This window comes from Odocoileus virginianus, chromosome 14 (assembly GCF_023699985.2).
Source record: "Odocoileus virginianus isolate 20LAN1187 ecotype Illinois chromosome 14, Ovbor_1.2, whole genome shotgun sequence".
Lineage (NCBI taxonomy): Eukaryota > Metazoa > Chordata > Mammalia > Artiodactyla > Cervidae > Odocoileus > Odocoileus virginianus.
Window position 1 is genome coordinate 37,618,915 of NC_069687.1, and position 22,713 is coordinate 37,641,627.

Genomic DNA, 22,713 nt, shown 5'->3' on the forward strand with positions numbered 1-22,713 from the left:
GGCTACTCTTGAATTAACACTGTCAAAAGTCAACCAGGAGAGGGACTTCCTGGGTGGTCTAGTCAGTCAGATTCTGTGCTCCCAATGCAGGGAGCCCAGGTTCAATCTCTGGTTTGGGAGCTAGATCCCACATACTGCAATTAAGAGCTTGTGTTCATAATGAAGATTGAAGATCATGTGTGCCACAATTAAATATTAAAAAAAAAAAAAAGGCCAAGAGAAAAAAGACTTAGGAGACCCAAATAAAATTAGCCTTCAGTGAATCAGTTATTTTTAGTTGCTTATTTGATAGCATGTAACTTCGTCAAGTTACATTGTATTCTATAGTGCTTTTCAGTATTCACATTGTTGTCAGGCAATTTGAAGATGAGTTTTCTGAGACTCAGAGGTTCTGACTTGTCTCAGATTGCACAAGTCATGGAGTGCCTAGACTAAAACTTGAAAGTTCTGACTTCCTGAGTGATATTTTTCCTTACACAGAGGATAATGGATATTCCATCAGCTTTCTTACTGTTGTCTGGAAGGCTACATTCAGGTGTATAAACTGCATTGGAAAAACATAAAAATATTTTTATATTTTTTTGGCTGCGCCAAGTGGCTTTTGGGATCGTAGTTCCTAGACCAGGGATCTAACAACACATGCCCTTGGCAGTGAAATCTTGGAGTCTTAACCATTGGACTGCCAGAGGACATTCTTGTTTTGTAATTGTGCATATTGTGTGCAGTTTGGTCTTAGGCATTTCTTAGCATAAAAAAGCCTGCAAAAAGTTTTCTCTTTGTTCCTGTCAGTAGCTTTTCATACCTCACATTAGCAGACTGAAGCAATATTACATAGCATTGAAGAGCTCAGGGAAGTATAGTATCATTTTGGGCCAAAATCTAAACATAGAACTTGTAAAGAAAGCTTGGAATTATGGAAGCTTAATATAAAAATGACTTTAGCCTTTATTTGTACCAAATTTGTGTGCTTTCATTTTAGGAAGCTTTGTGTTAGCTACCGGGAGGTGAGTTTAGACAGAAATTCTCCTCAAGTAACTTGCAGTCAAGAGTTGTCTGAATTTTAACTATCAGACTAGGTACAGAGTTCAGCCTGAGGGGAGTATTAAAGAAGGTTCATTAAAGACATGGCATTAAAATTGGACCCTCAAGGGTCATAGAATTTGTCCAGAAATAAAGTGATTAAGCATTCAGGAAAGGAGGGTGTTAAAGGGCAAGGAAGTGCTTAGAAAGTGACAGGTTTGTTTGAGGATCAGTATATAATGTCGGTTTGATACATTTTAAAATTTGGAACGGAAAAATAGTGGCAAGTAGAAAAATAATGTAAAGGACCTTGAAATAAAGGCAGAATGGTACTGAATTTTACTTGCTAAGCTGTGGAAAGCTATTGATGATTTTGGAGTTGAGTTGACACACAGCTCCCTGGCAAGAGGGAGAACTTCTGATGTAGTAGTTAGCCCATTTGTGTATTTGAGTGATAGATTTTACTGTTCTGTAAGAACCTTAGGAAATCTTTTGGGAAAGGAAATCTTAAAGTAGTTTGCTAGTTAGTGTTGAATTTGGCTACAGTATTATGCTATAAGTGAGAATTCTGCCCAGAAGTTGTCTTCCAAAATGACAAATGCTAATCTGTTTTCAAACATTGGGCTTCTTTTTATTCCCATTACTAAATGTTGTAAGATTTGAATCAATGTGAATGCATGTTAATGCACATCCTTTTTACAGGTGTTAGTAAAATGGCCTTTCGTCATTTGATTGAGTTCACATATACAGCAAAGTTAATGATACAAGGAGAAGAAGAAGCCAATGATGTATGGAAAGCAGCAGAGTTTCTACAGATGCTAGAAGCTATCAAAGCCCTTGAAGTCAGGTAATTATTTCCTTAATGAGGCGCAGATAGTTACTTTCAGTCATGTTCACCCTGACTCTTAGGCAAGAATTTATCGTATGTGTCATGTCATAAAGAACTGATAGTTTGAAATCAGGAATATATTTAAGGATCTATTAAGTTCTTGGAAAAGAAAATAGCAATCCACTCCAGTATTCTTGCCTGCGGAATACTATGAACAGAGAAGCCTGGCAGGCTACAGCCCATAGGGTTGCAAAGAGTCTTATATGACCAACGCGATTTAGCACGCTTTAAGTTTTACTGGTTGCTGATTGTTCTTTCCCTCACACTTGATTTCTTGTCCTTACAGTAAAAATTGTCCTAATATTAACAAAGATAGCATATTTTATTTTTAATTAAATAAGGCATGTTCATGTTCAGTCGTGTTCGACTCTTTGTGACCCCATGGACTATAGCCCACCAGGCTTCTTTGTCCATGGAATTTTTCAGGGAAGAATATGGAGTGGGTTGCCATTTCCTCCACCAAGGGATCTTCCTGACCGAGGAGTTGAACCCATGTCTCTTGCATCTCCTGCATTGGCAGGCGGATTCTTTACCACTGGACCACCTGGGAAGCCCCAATAAAATAAGGAGGGCTAGGCAATTTTTAAGGAGTTCTCTGGGTTCCTATGCACTGTTCTGTGGAGTCAAGTTGTTAATTATTTGTACCAAGACTTATTCTAAAAAATGCTTGGCTTACAAAGATTAACATGGTATTTTTTTAAAATAAGTGAGAAATTTGGTGAAGATACAAGAAATAGGCCAGGTGAGGTGATAATCAGTGAAGTTAGAAATATGGTGGCAAAAATACATGCCATTTGAGTCTGTACTTACCAGATAGACTAAATGTAGCTCTGAGTTCTGAAGCACCTAGTATAAAAGAGGGCTTTCCTGCTGGCTCAGCTGGTGAAGAATCTGCCTGCAATGTGGGAGACCTGGGTTCAATCCCTGAGTTGGGAAGATTGCCCTGGAGAAGGGAATGGCTACTTGCTCCCAATATTCTGGCCTGGAGAATTCCATGGACTTGATAGTCCATGGGGTTGCAAAGAGTTGGACATGACTGAATGTCAGTTACATTATTTATGGTTATAGGATGAGAACAAATCAATTGCTTAGGAGCCATTCTTGGTATTAAAACACACAATTTCTCATAGGAAATTATTAGGAAGACATTAAGTGGTATCATGAATAAATACCTCAACATCTTACATAATGAATAGTGGCACTGTAATGTAGTGAGTAAGAACAAGAGCTTTGGAGACAGGCTGCCTCGAAAATATGCCAGCTCTGCCACTATGTGGCCTTAATGAAATTACTCCACCTCCTATCAGCTCTGCAGTTTCCTTATCTGTCAAATGGGATTAATAAAGGACCTTTCTACATAGGATTATGTGTGAGGGTTGAATGGATGAATGTAAAGTGCTTAGCCTGGAGTCTGGCACTTAGGACTCTAAATGTGAATTACTACTGGTGGTAGCCCCTGGCTCTGTTTCTTAGGACCTTCGATATAGGTCATTGGTAAAACATGGAGGTGAAGTTTGGTAAAAATCAGTTTTGCATGGGACAAAATGATTTAGTCTGACTCACTGATGTGGTTCAGTTAGATGTAATTTAAAATAATTTAGAAATACTTGAACTGTAGATATCCAAAAATACTTTTTTTCCTAATGAGCTTTTAATTAGTTTGGTGACAGAGTTCAAGATTAGAGTTTTCTGATAGGAACTTGGTGTGTATATATTCTTTGGTGACTAGTATCTGGCACATGGTTTGTGTGCAGTAAACATTTATGAATGGATGAATGGTGCATGCCGATTAAAACTAGGCCAGCATTCTTCTGCAGAGAGAGCTGAGATCTGGATGGCAAAAGTAAAGATGTGTTGTGGATATGTACCTGATTAGATCATACTGTATTAAAGTGGAGGTAGATTCGGCAACATCAGATTTCTGGTTAAATCCTGTATAAGAACTCTCTGAAAACATGTTCTGTGTGGTCCATTTGCTGCTCGGGGTAGTGAGTAGCATCTCACTATAGGGAAAGTCCTGAGTAGCACAACATCGGAACATATTCTCTGACAGTGGACAAGGTTGGATTTGGGAGGCATTTAACTGAGTTTATGTGTCTAGTCAGAGGTCAGAACAGCTGGGTACAGCCATTTAGAACCTTTAGAAGATTTATTATAAGACTGAGGTCCTTACAGTAATTCCAGCCATCAGTGCTTGCCAAGATAAATATGTTGGCATGTTGAATTGTTGATGAACCAGTTATACATGCAGTGCAGTCTGAAGAGTTCTTCAGGAAGGTAGCAGTATTACATATTGGCTGTTTTTAATAGGTTATGTGTATGTCAGTATTATGCAATCTAGGGATAAAAATTGCATAATTTAGTTGTGTTTAAGTCAACAGGTGAAGGCAGCTCTATATTGAGAATCTTATTGTATAACTGTTTTGCAGATAGAGAAGGTGAATAAATGCTATTCTAGCATTTGCAGTATGCATGTATTTTTGAAATACAGTGGTAAACTTTTTGAATGGCACTGGAAAAGATTCTCGGACCTTATTTTGCTGAAATTGCATCATTGTTTTTATTTAAAACTGTATGAGAAGGTTCCTGTTACTTTTTAGGAAGCAGCAGTTGCCTTATAGATGTTTTCTTCCTCAGCCGTTTGAAATATAATTCACATAATACAGTTCACTCATTTTAATGTAAAGTTTGAAGTTTGTTAATTGTACACAGTGGTGTGACCACCACCACAAACATTCCCATCTCCCTATGTTTTCCTATAACTTTGTAATCAGCCGTGATCCCCAGCCCCAGGCAACCAATGATCTTGATTTTTATCACTGTGGCTTTAGCTTATTTAGAATGTCGTATACATGGCTTCCTATATTGTGTAGTCTTTCATGCTTGACTTGTTTCACTTGGCCTCATGCTTTAGAGGTTTGTCCATGTTGTTGTGGGTTCCTTTTTATTGCTGACTGTTACTCCATTGTATGAATATACCATCTGGGCTTTTCCTGGTGGCTCACATGATAAAGAATCTTCCTGCAGTGCAGGAGACCTGGGTTTGATCCCTAGGTTGGGAATATCCCCTGGAGAAGGGAATGGCAACCTCCAACCAGTATTCTTTCCTGGAGAACTCCATGGACAGAAGAGCCTGGCCAGCTACCATCCTTGGGGTGGAAAGAGTCAGACATGACTAAGCGACTAACATACACCATCTGTTGATTGACATTTAGATTTTATTTTCCGTTTTTGGCTGTTACAAATGAAAGGGCTATGAATATTTGTAGGTCTTTGTATATATGGTTTCATTTCTCTCAGTAAATACTTAGAAGTGGAATAGCTGGGTTGTATTATGGATGTGTTTAGTTTTGTGTTTTTTTTTTTAAGAAACTGCCCAACTGTTTTCCAAAGTGATGGGCCATTTTGCATTCCAGCTTGTAGTGTGTAAGTTCCAACTGCTCCACAGCCTTCCTAATACTTGATATGATCAGACTTTTATTTTAGCTAAGTTGGTAAGTATATAATGGTTTTAATTTGCATTTCCCTAATGACTAATGATGTTGAGCCTTTTTTCATGTGCTCTTTTGCCATCTGTTTATCTTCTTTGTGATATCTTTTGCCCATTTCTAAAGTTGGGATATTGTCAAGAACTGTGACAGGTGTGAGATTTTATCCTATTTGCAAGCTAATAAGTTGGCATGCCACAGTTTTATGGATGCTGGCAGAAGACATGAAACTTCGTGAGTCAGAAAGGACTTTATTTCTCTCACAGCGTACAGACCAGCCTGAAGTTCATGTTCACATCAGTTCCTCTCGCCTCCGTACCCCGCGTCCGGTGCGGAATGGTGCAATCACCTTCGTGTGCACTGTGCGCGCAGTGGTTCACATAACAGCTGAGAAACTCTGGGCTTTAGGAAACCCACATCTTTTATAACGAGTTGCAAGCAAACCTGCCCAGGTTTTTCCCCAGAGGGGCCATTGTCTTTATTATTCTGGACAATAAATAACTGTCCTCCATTCTGGAGGTAGAAAGGTTGTATTTTGTAAGGTAATTGGCTATATAGACAACTCGGAAGACAGAACAAGACTGGCTCTATGTTTGTGTATAAGATATGCAGAAATCTGAGGGATCCGTGGAGAATTTTCTTCCACAGTATGGTTTTTCTACACTCAGCTTCTGGTGAATTTTCTCATGAGAATGCTACTCCGTAACCACTTGGATTAATCTGACCAATAGGGGACTTGGACCAAATCCATTCAGTTTTTCTCACACTGGATTTAATTAAGACAGCTGTTTCAGCAGAACTCTGAGTAGCAGGATATGGCCACCCTGCAGTGGGAAGCTTAGCTGTGCACCCACTCCCCTGAGGTCCTGCACTAAGCCGACTGAGTAGATCCCTAGAAAGCCAGGTGGCTTTCTCTTTTAGTTTCTGTATTGGCTTTTCCATCTGGCTGTAAGCATTAATCTGAGTATAGCAAGATGTTTTAGCAATTGCACAGTCTCATTATTGGTCCACAGGGAGGACATCTAGGGCAAGTGTAGCCTCTGTAATAACCTTGGCTAGTGATTTGAGGTGAAAATGAATACCTTCCAGAGCCCAAGTGGTATCATTGATCACATTGTATTGAGTCTGGCACAAATTTTGTACCAGCTTTTTATTTGAGTAGCCTCATTTTGGAGAGATACATGGTCATCTGAGAACTAAATTGATACACCAGTGGTGTTTCCCTAAACATTGGATGGTGTCTTCTTCCCATCAAGAGTTGCAAGGCATTTATAGGGAGGGAAGGAAGTTAGTACCTGACTTCATACAAGAAGTACAGTCCTTGGAACACACAGGTGCTTTTGGAATAAAGTGTGTTTACAATTTGTTTGTGCCCCCAAAGTGGGACAACCTTCTTCAGTTGGCTCACAGGTTGATGATGTCACCAGCATGGCCTTTCCTTTTCCCAGCTCAACTTCAATAATTGTGTCTAGGCCTTGTTTTTGGAGAGTATGTCTAAGGGTAGCCAGTTTAATCCGTTCTGTTTATCATGCGCACCTGGATGCCAGCTGAGTGGCAGTCAGGTGCCTCATGAACTGAGCCTCAGCTTTAGTAATGGTAGTGGGCAAACATCTGGTGTTTTTGCATGGGACATACAAGTCTTTGCCATCCCCAGCTCTTTGCAGAATCCTTCCTGGTAAAGTTGAGATGATGATTGAATTGTTAGAGCCCTTGGCGTGAGACAACAGATCAAGGAGTTGCAAGTTGCAGCACTTGAGGAAACCTGGACGAGAGCCTTTCCCTACCTGAGGAAGACTCAGAGTGGTCCTGAAGGACAGAGACCTTTAATGTCCCTTCCTCCCCTGTACCTCCTGGAGTCTACGAGGTTTTCTCTCCAGGTTCCAGGGTGATGGTTCTCCCTCTACTCCCACAAAACCAGTGTGTGCCATTCTGGTAGCTGTAACTTAACCCCATTTCCAGTTCTCTCCTTCTCTTACCCAGACCTTTCATCTGGAATGGTCAGGGACAAGGACATTTTCTAAAACTTAAGATACCTATTATGTCTTCCACCTTGGGTCATGAGAACCAATCTAAGAACACTTGGCAAGCAGTATATTCAACCAAGTAGTCATTATGCTTAGGATCTAAGATGATGTCCATTCCATAAGAGAATCCAGATAGCTGAACTGGAACTAAGTTTAAATCTGCTAGGCACACTTTTGACCAAGCTGACCCCAGGTTGCCATTGGGCAGAAGGAAGAAGATCATGTCTAAGAATGGTCGCAGCGGACCCTGAATTTCCACTGAGGTTTATGTAACTTCCTACTCCATTTGCCTTGATCGTTATTACCCAGCAGGCAGCCAAAAATAGATGATTCTGGGCATAGTGGAATTTGATGACTTAAACTGTCTACTGGATTTTTGGATGAGGAAGAAGGGAGGGAAGTAGAGTCAGAAAGTTTTCTGAGTCAGTGTTTGAGAAAGTTGCTGCAGTTCTCTATACCACCAGTATCTGGATGGTAGAAAGCTTGAAAGGTTTAACAACACCTTGACTAACAGCCGATTGAGTAGCATTTGGTACATCAGTATCAGACTACAGATGGTCCGGAAAGCTGAACATATGACACAGCTCAGTTCCAAGAGCCGGATGGTGTGGCCAGAACCAGCTGCTCAGGCTTGAACAGCGGCAGCATAACCTGAAAAAGTGTCAGTACTTGAGAGGCATATAGCCCTGAGATGGGTCCAAAGGTCTAGTGTAGTCGGTCTGCCAGAAACAGTTGGAGACAAAGCCCTGTATGATTTGGCTTCGTTCACCATAAGACAGGCCAACTTTTGGCCAGTGTCACAAGTCTGACATGCTATAGTAATGTCTCCATCAGAAGCATAGGGTCCTTGACTTTCTGCTCAGTCTCTGATGGTGGATGTATCACCAGGTTCAGAATAATGTGGGACATAGGCAGCAGTGATGGAAATCTGGACAGTGTAGGTTGATAAGCAACTTGATTCCAGTTGGTATCATTAGAGAACAGGCCTTTACCATGAGTATCTAAACTACTTACTCAGATAGTTGGATCAACAGCTCTTTGTCTCCATAGTTTTGACCCTCAAGATGGTTGTCTTTAATCTGCCAAGATTTCCAGGTCTCCCAGACAGCTTGGCCATTTGCAGTAGCTTGGGAGTCGGTAAAAATATCTCAAGATTCATTGTGGAGAGTGTCGTCCAGAGTGTGTATTCGTCTAGAGTGACGAAAACATCCTTGAGTTCTGCCTTCTAAGCAGAGCAACTGTGTCCACTTTTGGTTTTGCAAAGTTGGTGCTGAGACTGAGCATCTGGCAGCCCAGTGAATACCATCAGCCTTCAGCTTAGCTAGGCCACCAGTGAATGAAAGACCCCGCTGATCTAGTGGCTCTCTTTGGGCAGCAGGGGTGCTACCACTTTTTCATGTAAAGCCAAGAGTTCAACTGCTTTCTTGAATGTAAGTATTTCTTTGGGACCAGTGAGACTTGTTGGGCACCTTTTACCTTGATAGTCATAAAGTTTTAGTTAACACTCTGAAATGGCAATATCAGGCTGGAGAGCCTCAAAGCTTCCATGGATCAGGCATCACTTTTAACAAGAATCATATAGCAGCTAACCCTTTCTTGTCAGAGTGAGTGTACCTCATGGCCATGTCAAGGAATTGGCAAGTCCAAAATCCAAGGAATATCTTTGGGTGGAGACAGCCTGCCAGTAGCAGATGCTACAATCTGCAAAAAGTATCAGTTTCAGACTTAGAGCTCAAAGAAGTCATTAGACTAGGGGGTCCCTGAAGGTGGGGAATGTGCTACAGTTATATGGAAACTTCCAGTGCAGCCTATTGGTTGGAGGCCCACTTAAAAGGTGCTGCTTTGCAGACTGAGTAATATACAGAAAAAAGTATTGATAGATGTGCCCAGGTGAGGCACATGCTTTCCTTAGTACCTAAAAAATCCAGTGAGTTACTGGGCCTCATGTTTGGTGGGAAGAGGGAGGAGGTAGAGAAGCTGTTTTTTTGTTTGTTTTGTTTTTACTGCTGGAGGGAATTGAATGTGTGACTCTGCCTATCTAGTCCCAAGAAATTTTACTTGGTGAGCAGTCGTCTGAATTTTGTTGGGATTTATCAGCAGTCTCTGGACTTGGCTCAGATAGTAAAGAGTCTGCCTGCAATGCAGGAGACCCAGGTTCAATCCCTGGGTCGGGAACAACCCCTCGAGAAGGAAGTAGCAACCCACTCCAGTATTCTTGAATGGAGAATCCTATGGACAGAGGAGCGTAGTGGTTTACAGTCCATGGCGTCACAAAGAGTTGGACACAACTGAGCGAGTTTCACTTAATCACTTACCAGCAGTCTCTGCTGGTAGAAGTGTCATGACACTATAGTCAGGGCTTTTCAGACTGAGACTTCAGGCTTGCCAGTCAATAGGATGTCAGCAATGTATACATCAAGAGATAGAGACACTCATGCTAAATCCTGACCTAGCTATTGGTGGCTAATGTCAGGGGAGTTTCTTCCAGTACCTCTTCTCTACTTGTGGCTCTTCTCGATGGAAATGGTCCATCTCTGGTACTTATGGGGAAGTAGTAAATGCCCATACCATACCAATCTCTGCTGTGCATACAGATGTCAAAGCAATGACAGTAAATATTGTGTTGGCCACAATGTTTATTTGAATTTTTCTGTAACATCAGCCCCACCCAAAAGACAACCTCCCTTTCCTTCTGTGCCCTTGCCCAAACTCCCAACACTGGAATGCAACCACCTCCTCTCAGGATGAGAGATGGAATGGTGAGTTGGACATCTGTGGAATATAATAGAGCTATGGCAATTTGTGTCTTTACCATCCTTGAGTTTTCCTTAGCATGCTTGGATGTGTATGGTGTCTTCACTATTTACCCTTGAGAGCAAGGAGACTTTGGCTTCAACTGTAATTCTCTTTCTCCAAGCAGGTAAAGTTAAGTTAGGGGCAAAGGGAAAAGGTAGAAGGGGAAATGCTGTGGAGAGAGAAAGTGACTGTGCCAGTGAGAAAGGTACATTTTGGTTTCCAGCAGCACCTGAGCTGCGTGTGGCTCAGCCAGACAAACCTCCAGTGTTTTCATCCCCCTCAAAGCCCTGTGTCAGGCAGAAAGGTCGTTGCAGACCCCATCAGTGTCTGTTTGGGGGTTCTCTTGATTCAGCAGCCCCATCCACATTGCTTTCCACTTGGGGCCACGTGGTTTTTGCCTCTGAACTGACTCAGACTTGACTTCCGCAGTGATGGCTTTTTCAAAAGAGTGTACCTTTCCTTATTCATAGGTGTTTTCGTTTCCTGGGGCTATTGTAACAAAGTACCACACACTGCATGTCTTAACACAGTTCTGGAGGCTAGAAGTCCTAAATCAAGCTGTTGGTAGGGCCACATTCCCTCGGGAGCCTCTAGAGGAGAATCCTTCCTTCCTTGACTTGACTTTCTCCTTTCTCGTAGGCTGGTAGCCCCAGGTGTTCTTTGGTTTGTGACAGCATAACTCCAGTTTCTGCCTCCATCTTCACATTGCCATCTTCCCCCTGTTTTCATATGGCCTTTTCTTCTTTGGGTCCAATGTCCTTCTTACGAGGACATAGTGTAGGGCCTGCTTTGATGACCTCAACTTGATTACATCTGTGAAGACATTCTAAATAAGGTCCCGTTCATAGTTACTGGGTCAGGACTTCATCATATCTTTTGAGGGCGCACAGTTCAGCTCAGAGCAGTAGGCAAGTCAGTAGAGAACCAATTGTTGACCTTACAATTTGGTAAACGTGTTTGATGCCAGCTCCAGCAGACTTCCTCAAATTCCATTTGCTCTGTGAGGTCTGATCCTTCCTGTTCCATAAAGTCTTATCTTTTTCAGCATCCTGTTTTTGGTTGCCAATATCTGGCAAGATCTGTGAGGGATCAGAGATGGTACCCTACTTGCATGCCAGCATATTATCTGCCATGATCTTACGGATGCTGATAGAAGATAACAGGACTCGTAGGTCAGAAAAAAGAACTTTATTACTCTATTTGTGCCACCTTTCCCTTCCTCAAGTCCCAGAGGCGACATAGAGTGGCTTGCATGTGGTTGGTTTTCATCACAGATGAAGAAGCCCCAGCTTGGGAAACCAAAGTCTTTTAGAATGGGCTGCAGACAAACCTGCCTGACCTTTGTCCCATATCAGGGACATTATTATATGGACAGTAAGTAAAGCTGTTTTCTCCAGAGGAGCCACTCTGTATTCCAAGGCTGTTGGCCTTTCTGCAAACACCTTTGAAAAATAATCCAGAACCAAAGCTGTCTTCACAAGATACGCAGAAACACGAGGGACTCATGGGGAATTGTTTCCCAACAGTTGTCTGAAGAGATTGAGTTTATGGAATTGTAAGAATTCTTTTTATATTGTCTATATAAAAGCTTTGACAAATATGTTTGCAAATATTTTGCTTCTGGTCTGTGGCTTGCCTTCCTGTTAATAACTATGTATTTCAAACGACAAAGTTTTTAATTTTGATGAAAACTATCTTACCAGTTTTTACTCACAGTTTTTGCTTTCTGCGTTTTACTTAAGAAATCTTTGAAGTTGCAAAGATTTTTATCCAGTTTTCTGCTGAAAGTGTAATAGTTCTTACATTTAAGTCTGTGATCCATTTTTAATTTTTTTTGTGTATGTTAAGTGAGTAAGGGTCAAGGTTTATTTTTCCTACACAGATAGCAGTTGTTCCAACACTACTGTTATATGTTTTCTCCATTAAATTATCTTGGAACCTTTTTTCAAAAATCAATTAACTATACACGTGTAGTCTATTTCTGGACTTTTACTCCATTAATCTCCATGTCTGTCCTTTCGCCAGTCAGATTGTCTGAATTTTGTAGCTTTGTAATAAGTCTGGATATCAGCTAATATAAGTCTTGCAATCTTGTTTTCTGCCATTCCATACAAGTTTTATTATCAGCTTAAAAATTTCTTCCAAAAAGCCTAGTTGGATTGATTGGTCTTAGAGAATTTTTAAACCCCTGTGTTATGTATTTCAGAAACAAAGAAAACTCAGCTCCACTAGAGGAAAATACCACAGGGAAAAATGAAGCAAAAAAAAGAAAGATTGCAGAAACTTCAAATGTTATCACTGAGTCATTGCCATCTGCAGAATCTGAACCTGTTGAAATTGAGGTGGAGATTGCCGAAGGCACAATCGAAGTGGAAGATGAAGGCATCGAAACGTTGGAGGAAGTGGCTTCTGCCAAGCAGTCCATAAAGTACATTCAGAGCACAGGTTCCTCTGATGATTCCGCTCTGGCATTGTTGGCAGATATTACCAGCAAGTACCGCCAAGGCGATAGAAAAGGGCAGATTAAAGATGAAGATGGCTGTGCATCTGACCCCACAAGCAAACAGGTAGAAGGTATTGAAATTGTGGAACTTCAGCTGTCACATGTGAAGGACTTGTTCCATTGTGAGAAATGTAACCGTTCATTTAAATTGTTTTACCATTTTAAGGAACACATGAAATCACACTCCACTGAGAGTTTCAAGTGTGAAATATGCAATAAAAGGTATCTTCGGGAGAGCGCGTGGAAACAGCACCTCAGTTGTTACCACCTGGAAGAAGGTGGAGTCAGTAAGAAGCAGAGAACTGGGAAAAAAATACACATATGTCAGTACTGTGAGAAGCAGTTTGACCACTTTGGACATTTTAAAGAGCATCTTCGAAAACATACAGGTAAGTAACAAATATTTTATATTAGAAGTTTATTTTTTTTCCACACTCACTTCAAGCTGAGTGTCTAAATTCTTTTTTACTAGCATTATAGAAACCATTTCATGTGTTTCCTAATGTGTAGGCCGAGCAGTGTTTTTATAATACTAGTTTGTTGATATTGATGCTATCAAAGCAAAGTCAGTATTAACTTTGAAGTTAATTGTCATTCTTACACCTTGCCAATTTTTGTATTTTCAAAAGATATACATAAACACTGTGATTATTATTAAAGATTATTGATTATGAAATTTTAATTATGAAACTTCACTGTTAACTGTTTTTACTTTATCTGCCTTATGTTAGCACATTACATAGATGAATACATTTATAAACAATTCCAAACATGTTTATACCTTTGCGAACATTTGCTTATCTGTTTTGAGCTGGCAGATAGGTAGGCAGTATTTGCCCATGTCCCTCATCTCTCCAAGGCAAACATGTCAGGACTGGTGGACAGCCAGGGAGGTGAAAAGGGTAAGGTTTCTGTACTTTAGGTCATGGAGGTTTAAAGTACCTACCTTCAAGGAGTTCAAAGTTTTGTGAAGAGAGACAAGCAGGCACAGTCAGCTAAGTGCTGATAGAGGTAAGCACAGAGTCTTATGGGAATGCCTGCTTATGCTGTTTATGGTGGAGGACAAGGATGACTTCCTAGAGGGTTTATCCTATGATGATTCTCAAAGGAAAAGGAGTTAGCCACAAGACGAGCCCTCCAGCAAAAGAAGCTAAGTGTACACATATGAGGAGAGAAAAGTCACTCACATGGAGTACTTGTTAGCTGGTTATTATGGCTAGAGAATTGGGCCCAAGTAGAGGAACGCCAGGAGATGCAGCTAAAGAGTTTTGAGGCTGACTGTATGACATGCACTTTGGCATCATGGATCATCTGCCAGTGGTTCAAGGACAGAAGAGAGAAAGTGATGAGAGATGAGGCTAAGATCATGTAGAGTTACGTTAGATAAATGCTCCACATGAGTTAGATTTTATCTTGGAAGAGGGGTCACTTTTAAGAAACTTTTAAGAAATTTAACCCAGGGAGATTTCTGATTAAATTGATGCTTTAGAGACAGAGAACTGGCAGGATTGGAGTGGGTGAAGCCTAGTGGATCTAATTAGGAAGTTGTTTGAGTAATCTAAACAAGGATGAGGGGTTGAATAAAGGCAGTAATATGGTAAAGGCTTGAAGGCGTAACATGAAGTAGGCAAAGTCAGCAGGGTTTGGTGACTGGTGAGATGTGGAGATAAAAGAGGGGCTTCCTTGGTGGCTCAGACAGTAAAGAATCTGCCTGCCAATGCAGGAGACTGGGTTCGATTCCTGGGTCGGGAAGATCCCCTGGAAAAGGGAATGGCAATCTGCTCCAGTATTCTTGCCTGGAGAATCCCTTGGACAGAGAAATCTGGTGGGCTGCAGTTCATGGTAACACAAAGAGTCGGACATGACTGAGCAAGTAAGGGGTAAAGAGAAGGTGACTCCCAGCTTTCTGATTTGGGTGGCTTAGTGATCGAAAGTTTAATAAGTTAGAAAGAAAAATACAGAAGGGTAAAATTGGGGGATGAGGGGAGAGAGCAGATATACTGACAGCTATACCTGTGGGACACCCAGTGTGAAAGAGAACTTAAAGATGACCTGTAACCATGTTTTCAAATAATTGTTCCCTAGTTTTCCAGGGAGGTAGTATGGAAGCTTAGGAAAAAATAAGGGTTTGGAAACCAGTGTTAGATTCAGGCTCCAGTTTTTTTGTTTTGGCCTGACTGTGCAGCTTGTGGGATCTTAGTTCCATGACCAGGGATTGAATCTTGGGTCCCGCAGTGAAAGCGTGGAGTCCTAAGCCCTGGTATTCCCAGGCTCCATTTCTGACATTTGTCAGCCTGATGAACTTGACTGGTCTCTTTATTGTTGGATCTCTCTCCTTATCTGTGTAAATAAGAGTAATGACACCTACTTTATAGGGTTATGACAAGAGAAATTGATAAAAGCACTTTGAAGATTGTACTTTTTACACATCTAAAGTATAATTTGTTACTGTTTTCTAGACTTTATTAAATTAAGTTTTTAAATAGCAGAAGTTCAAATAATGTGCACTGAAAAGTCAGTCTCTTTGCTATTTAAATAGGTCTCCCCAGAAGCAATTACTGCCTTCATTTTCTTAAGTTTATCTTTCTAGATATGTTCTTTGCATTTTCAAGTAACCATGAACACAGAACTTTTGGGGGAAAAAAAAAAAGACAAACAGCAACATACAGTACAGTGTTACATCATTTAATTTATTTTGAAATCTTTTTAATATGTGAAACATTCATGAATGTACTTTTTTTTTTTTTGGTCACTGTGACCATATGGAATTTCAGTTACCTGCATGCCCTAATTTACTTCATCACTCGTGATGATACAATTTTAGGTTGTTGCTAGTCTTTTGCCATTCACTACAAACTGTGCTGCAGCAAACATACCTGTACATAATTTTTGTGTACATGTTTAAGTAACTTAATTTTTGACAGAATTGCCAAGTTAAAGGATATGTGCATTTTAAATCTTGGCAAATATTATCAAATTGCCCTTTAAAGAAGTTAACAATTTTTATTTGTAGGCTTCATTTTATAGTAAAAAATTATATACTATTAAAACCGTTCTAGTTAAAGAGTTTCTGTACCAACAGTAATTCTAGGTGATTAGATCTTTTCTCATTAATTGTTTCATCTTATGAAAATTATATAAAAAATAAGTTATAGTTGTTTTTTCAGGGAAAAAACACAGCTCAGAGTTATTCCTTGACTGTGTCGGTTCCACGTGAGTATGAGGGTCACGTCTGGGACCTGATCATCACTGAGGCTCCACCTCTGAAATCTTCCTCCTGTTCTCTCCAGGCATCATCCTTTCTCTTGACTTCTCTCCTGCTTTCCTTCCTCTGGATGTGGGACTCAACCTCATTTAACCTCATTTAGACTGCCTGTCCTTCTGTATCCCTTAAACCTCATTTATTGCCCCATTTCTTACTTCATCTTATCCTCATTGTATACTTCCCTGTGCCACTTTTTCTTGTGCTCTAAGCACATTTCATTGGCTTTGAACCCTACATCCTGGAATTATTGTAGTCATTTACTTCTGCTCCCTGCTGAGCACTTCTGGCAAAAAGTCTTATCAGACCTTAAGTTAGGCCTTTGGTATCTGGTGTATATCTTTCCTTTCCTAATTGCCATTCTAGACCTTCAGTGCAGTACTCGAGCCCCCGTCCACACCCCAACTTAGTTGTGGAGAAACCTGTGTGGTTCCTTCATTGTCTCTTCCTCTTATTACAGAGAAAGATATTTTCCTGTTTTTCAAGGCCAGTCCTGAATCCCACATCTCAATGTCTTCTCCAAAACCATGTTTCACCTGTCATTCCTTCTCCACTGGTTCCTTCTTCCTTAGAAAATAAGTAATGATTCTTTTCTAACTGAAAGAACCTCTTTTTGACTTGTCCCCATTGAGCCACTTCTCTTCTTCACTTCCAAGCCTTCTTGAAAGAATTTCTGTACTGACTGTTTTCATTGACTTGCCTCACTCACTCTCCCTTACCCCCCACTGTAGCATGGCTCCTGATTGCCCCGTACCACTCCCAGTGTTCTTGCTAGCGTGACCCAAACCCCCTGTTGTTACCCTACCTGTCATTTCTGTTCGGTTGAACACTGTTTACTACCTTATCTTCTTGAAATTTCTTCCTTAACTTTCCTTAGTGTTCTTCTGTCCACCAGACTTTGCCACTTTGCTCTGAGTACCTCAAACTCACCAGACTCAAAACTTAGTTTGTAATCTTCCCCAGCACATCCTACTGCACACCTCCTTAAAACATCTCTGTTCTTTATTCTGATTGGTGTTCTAAACCAGCAATCTGGGAGTCAGTATGATACCTCCTGTCTTACTCCTCACCCGCCATGCTGTTTTACACCCCTCTGCCTCCTCCTGGAATAAACTTTCTTTCCTGAACTTCTTTTAGTTCATTTTAGGCAGAATTCATCATTCTGTGCTGCTACAGCCCATTTCATTGCCCTCTTCTCTGTAACAGGCTTTCTATGGTATATTGCATTTGTTTATGTCCATGTATTTCACCTTCCTGAAATACCCTGGCCTATACTATGAAACTTTTTAAAATAAAGACAATTTATCTTCATTACCTAGCACATGCTTGGCAATACAATAAGTGCTCAAAAACTGCTGTGGAATGGAGAGGCCTGCGTGTCCCCGAAAAGGAATTTGACTTTGATTTTTATCTAAGGGAAAATAGACAGTTTTTTAAGAAATGAAAAAGCATGGAACAACATTCAGATCCAAATTTTTATTTTTTTGCCAGAGCACAGTTATAAGAATCATTAAAAACTTGTATTTCCACCTCTTAGAATAGTCTTTTAGATGTGGTAGGAACATCAAAGTTATAAGTTCTGCTCTTCCATTCAAGACAGTCCTATCAGAATTACCCAAAAAGAAAAAAACGTTTTGCATTTTCTGTTTTTCTTGATTTGTCAATATTTTTTTTTTATTCTAACAGGTGAAAAACCTTTTGAATGTCCAAATTGTCATGAACGATTTGCTAGAAATAGTACCCTCAAATGTCACTTGACTGCATGCCAAACTGGAGTGGGAGCAAAAAAGGGGAGAAAGAAGCTCTATGAATGTCAGGTATGTGAAGCTCTATGAATGTCAGGTATGTGGGGATGTGGTGTACTCCATTCTGAGCAAAGAAGTCTGTGTTTGAAATTGTTAGAAGTGACGAGTAACAAGCCTAGACCAAAAGTATGGCACTGACAGTTCAGAGAGAAATGAGACTAAAGAAGATAATTGTCTTGCTTTTATAAGGAAAACTGTTGTTTTTACCCAATTCTAGATGATACCAATGTTATTAACATTATGTCCTAAGTAACAGGTAGTGTGAAACTATGGTTATTCTTAACCATAGAGCAGTCATTGGAATTCTGGAGTGGGGTGAAAGAGGCACCAGCTGTAATGGGCTCTTCTTCCTTGGTTAGTGTTTTTATTCCAAATGGTGAGATTGTTCTTAATGTTGATATTATGTAAGAAAGTATAATAGTGTTACCTTTATATTCCTAAAATTTATGACATTTAAACAATGAAGGAAATATTAAAATGTTTCCCAAAAAGGATTTAAGTTGTTAGCTACAACAGCTAAAAAGTCAAATAAACAAAAGATTTATGAAATCCCTTAGACTATCTTACAGACATTATATTTATAACATATTCTGAAAAATCTGCAACTTTTTCCTTACACAGATTAAATACATCCTGTATTTTCTTCAGTTTGAATGTTAAGTGTTAATACTAACTATTTGGTTGTTGCAGGTCTGTAATAGTGTGTTTAACAGCTGGGACCAGTTCAAAGATCACCTGGTGATACACACTGGAGATAAACCCAACCATTGTACTCTGTGTGACTTGTGGTTTATGCAAGGAAATGAATTAAGGAGGCATCTCAGTGATACTCATAATATTTCAGAGCGCCTGGTAACTGAAGAAGTTCTTTCAGTAGAAACACGTGTGCAAACTGAACCTGTGACGTCAATGACTATTATAGAACAAGTTGGGAAGGTGCATGTGTTACCACTGCTCCAGGTTCAGGTGGACTCAGCACAAGTGACTGTGGAACAGGTCCATCCAGATCTGCTCCAGGACAGCCAAGTGCACGAGTCGCACATGAGTGAGCTTCCAGAGCAGGTCCAGGTAAGTTATCTAGAAGTGGGGCGAATTCAGACTGAAGAAGGTACTGAAGTCCATGTAGAGGAGCTGCATGTTGAACGGGTAAATCAGTTGCCAGTGGAAGTACAAACTGAGCTTCTAGAAGCAGACTTGGATCAAGTGACCCCTGAAATCATGAACCAAGAGGAGAGAGAGCCTACCCAGGCAGATGCTGCTGAGGCTGCTACAGAAGAACACGAAGATGCTGAGGCTTTAGAGACCAAATCAACAGTGGATTCCCAAGCCGAAAAGGCAGGAAATGAGAACAGAACACCTATGCCAGTTTTAGAATGAAATAACAAATGCATATATTTTTAAAGTTATCTGTTGGGTTTTTGAACTGATGATGGGCAGTGTGACTGTCCTTACGCTAACAGACATGTGGACCAAAGTTAAACTTTCCTGTTGTGCTGAACTGTTTCTATGGAAGCAGACTGATTTCCCCCCACTTTGCCACAGAGGAGGGATCTTTCCCGTAAGTGAATGGGAAGCTTTGAGAAGTATATTTCTAGAAAACTTAAAATGGATTATATTCTTATTATATAGTTGGGTACGAATGTATATTTTCATTGTGGTAAGAGTTCTTACTCTCTTTCCCTGGTCATGTCCTTCCTCAAGTCGTCCGTCCCCCCCCCCCCCCCCCATGTTGTAAAATCAAATGTAAAATCATTAGAATACAAGTTTATGTATTCTAATGCATGTTAGAAAATTTGAATATATAGGAAACAAGACTGCATGAAGAAAAGTGCATTGTTACTGTGCAGTTAAATTTTGGCTTCTGGCTTCCTTTAGCTTGAACAACATCCTTGTCTGCCCTGATGGATAGTAATAGATGTCATCTCTGCAACAGAAACAGAGTGGTGGTGGCGAATTTCTAGAATGTTTAAAAAAAAACACACACACACACCCATGTGCCTTTTCAAAACCAACTAAACTTCTATAAAGCATCTCTAGTTCTTTCAAAATTTGTGTTGTAAGCAGTGTAGGTGATGCTGTAGTACTTTATATTTTTTTTCCTATGATGACAGCTACCAATTCTTTTTCACTTAGATTGAGAAAGTTCATTTAATGGCAGCTGAAGGGCCATTTTCAATTGGGAAAATTCATTTATATCTGTGGTAAACTTTATTTTGATGAAAAGTTGCACTAGTAATTTTACCACCAGATGAAAACAAGATGAGCATCATTTAAAAATTAATGTATTTAAAATAAAGTACAGAGAAAAACATGTATATAATATATCAGGCTTTGTTTTGAATGAATCTTTTCCCCAATCCTTAATGTAAAGATTTTGTGCTATAACTTTTAAAGCCATACAAATAAGAGTGCTAAACTGTGGACTTAAAAAGTAGGTGTGTAAATATTTTTAATCAGTATTACTTGGAAAATAAAATATAACAACTACAGAAAATAAACCAATATGCTATTTTCTTTACCTGTTAAATATTGGGAGATATTTACATTTTTAAAGTAAACTTTAAAATGATGTGTTTATGACTCTTTTTTTTTTTTTTCAATTTAACCAGTGTTTAATTTGGTTTGTGATCAGAGGTGTCTTCTCATCTGTACTAATATGACTGATACATGAATTGAGATATAACATTCTCAGTATATATCTCCAATCCTCAAAAATCAATTCAAAAGAAAGAAGGAAGAGATTGATATTTGCTGTTTTACATGGTGGGACACAGTAACCAGTGGAATTTTAGTAGAGCCTATTTTAAAAATCCTTTTTCCACTTAGAGTGTGTGAAATTTAAAAGGTCAGTTCCATGTAACACATTTTGGTAACCCTGATGTTAAATGGTTATCACATTTATGAAGTATATTGAAGAGAGTGGCTTTCCATGACTGGAGAATTCATGGATTTAGAGATAAGAGGAATTAGGAGACTGTAGTTGAAGTGTATGAGCATTTCCAAGTCTGTTCTCTTTGATAGTTGGGTATTGCTACAAAGCATAATGCTACAAGGCATAATTATGTTTTATATATATAGACGTATTTTTCTTTGAAGTCAGAAAATTCTGATGATAGAATTAACTGAAATTTTCAGTTTTCTTTAAGATGTCCATGTTCTTGAGTTATAGTTTTAAAAATGTTAAAATTCCTGACAGTGGTCTCAAGTATATAAATTACTAGTTAGTATCTAGTGGATTTTGAATGCTGAAAATAACTCATGCTGTGCCCTTAAGCCAAGGTATGAAACAAGGTTTATTTTTAAACATAATTTTTCAAGAGCCCTGACTGCAATTTAGAGATCAGGGACAAAGGCACAGCAAAGCATTAAAATTATCATTTGAGTTTTCAGATTTGGCAAGACCTTTCAAAGCAGGTTTGAGGGACAGATAGAGTTTATTTACTTTTCCCAAAAGGTTTGAAGGCTGTGTGTGCTCCAAATGCCAGTAAATTAGATTATCACAGAAGACAAGGAAAGGTACCCACTGGTAGCAAACCTTGCAGTTCCTAAAGCATTTTGCATGTTGTTGTTTAGTCACTAAGTCATGTTCTTTTTGCATGCCTCTTGCAATGTCATGGACTGTAGCCCACCAGGCTTCTTTGTCCATGGGATTTCCCAGGCAAGAATACTGGAGTGGGTTGCCATTTCCTTCTCCTGGGGAATCTTCCTGACCCAGGGATTGAACCCAAGTCTCCTGCATTGGCAGATGGATTCTTTACCATTGAGCCACCAGGGAACGATAATGTATATTAAAGTACTGAACTGGATGTTTTGTTCTCTCTTTACTCCTACTGGAGTTTTTAGCTAGGTCTGCAGTGTGACAGCTGGGTAGTACTGCCAGATGTTGGTCACCCACAGGAATCCCAAGAGTACTGGAAAATGATAGGAGAACCTCTCCTATCTACCCTGCTCCACTGTTCAACACCAGTTCTTTGATTCCTAAAGAGCAACTGGCTGTCCTTTAATTCTGACAGTACCTGAAATTAACACAGATTCCAGAAAGTGAGAAGGGAAATCAAACCAGTCAATCCTAAAGGAAATCAGCCCTGAATATTTATTGGAATGACTGTTGCTGAAGCTGAAGCTCTAATACTTTGGCCACCTGATGAGAAAAGCTGACTCACTGGAAAGCCCCTGATGCTGGGAAAGATTGAAGGCTAAAGGAGAAGGGGATAGCAGAGAATGAGATGGTTAGATAGCATTACCAGCTCAGTGAACATGAATGTGAGACTTCAGGAGATAGTGGAGGACAGAGGGGCCTGGCATGCTGCAGTCCATGGGGTCACAGAGTCGGACACAACTTAGCAACTGAACATCCACAATACTGCCCCCATTTAAGACACCAGCCAAAAAGAGTCCCCAGGGTACCCACACTTGTGCCTGGTTAACTACAAATTAGATGTTCCCACTCCCTCCCAGGTTAAATGATGCAGTGGAATGATCCAGAGCCCAGGAAAGCACTATGGAGTGTAGTTTATTATAAAGGATACAAACCAGGAACAGCCTGAGAGATCCATAGGGCAAAGGGGTGAGGTGGGGGGCGGGGGAGCACAGCACATCCTGTCCTAGCCTGGTGCTCCCCCCTCCCAGCACATGGATGTGTTTGCCCAGATGCTCCCTTAACCTTGTTTACTTACTTCCCTTGGGGGCGGGGCGATAGTTCTAGCCCTCTAATCCATATGGTTGATGACTGGTGACCGAAGCTAAGTCGCTGCATTACATAAACTCAGGTAGAGGCGTGAGGAATAACAGAAGATATCACTCAGGAAATTACAAGGGTTTTAAGAGCTCATTGCCCGGAACCAGGATACTTATTTTTTTATTATACCACATGTATCCTCTGGGATTCAAAAGGAAACTAACTGAACCCCAATGTCAATAAATTTA

The 22,713-nt window shown here is 40.1% G+C and overlaps 1 protein-coding gene across 9 annotated transcripts in view; it reads left to right on the forward strand.

The window, feature by feature from the left end:
• ZNF131 (zinc finger protein 131) overlaps nucleotides 1–20,314 on the forward strand; it is a 27,741-nt gene extending 7,427 nt beyond the window's left edge. For 5 of the 9 annotated variants that reach the window (XM_070476640.1, XM_070476647.1, XM_070476643.1 and 2 more), the window contains exons 4-7: nucleotides 1,723–1,867; nucleotides 12,424–13,109; nucleotides 17,669–17,799; nucleotides 18,478–20,314. In XM_070476640.1, the coding sequence (XP_070332741.1) occupies nucleotides 1,723–1,867; nucleotides 12,424–13,109; nucleotides 17,669–17,799; nucleotides 18,478–19,164 (1,649 nt within the window). In that variant the 3' untranslated portion in view covers nucleotides 19,165–20,314. Of the gene's footprint in view, nucleotides 1–1,722; nucleotides 1,868–11,262; nucleotides 11,773–12,423; nucleotides 13,110–17,668; nucleotides 17,800–18,477 lie in introns of those variants that run through there. The other 4 variants (XM_070476646.1, XM_070476645.1, XM_070476648.1 and 1 more) reach the window with 4 other exon arrangements.
• Nucleotides 20,315–22,713: the final 2,399 nt, after the last annotated feature.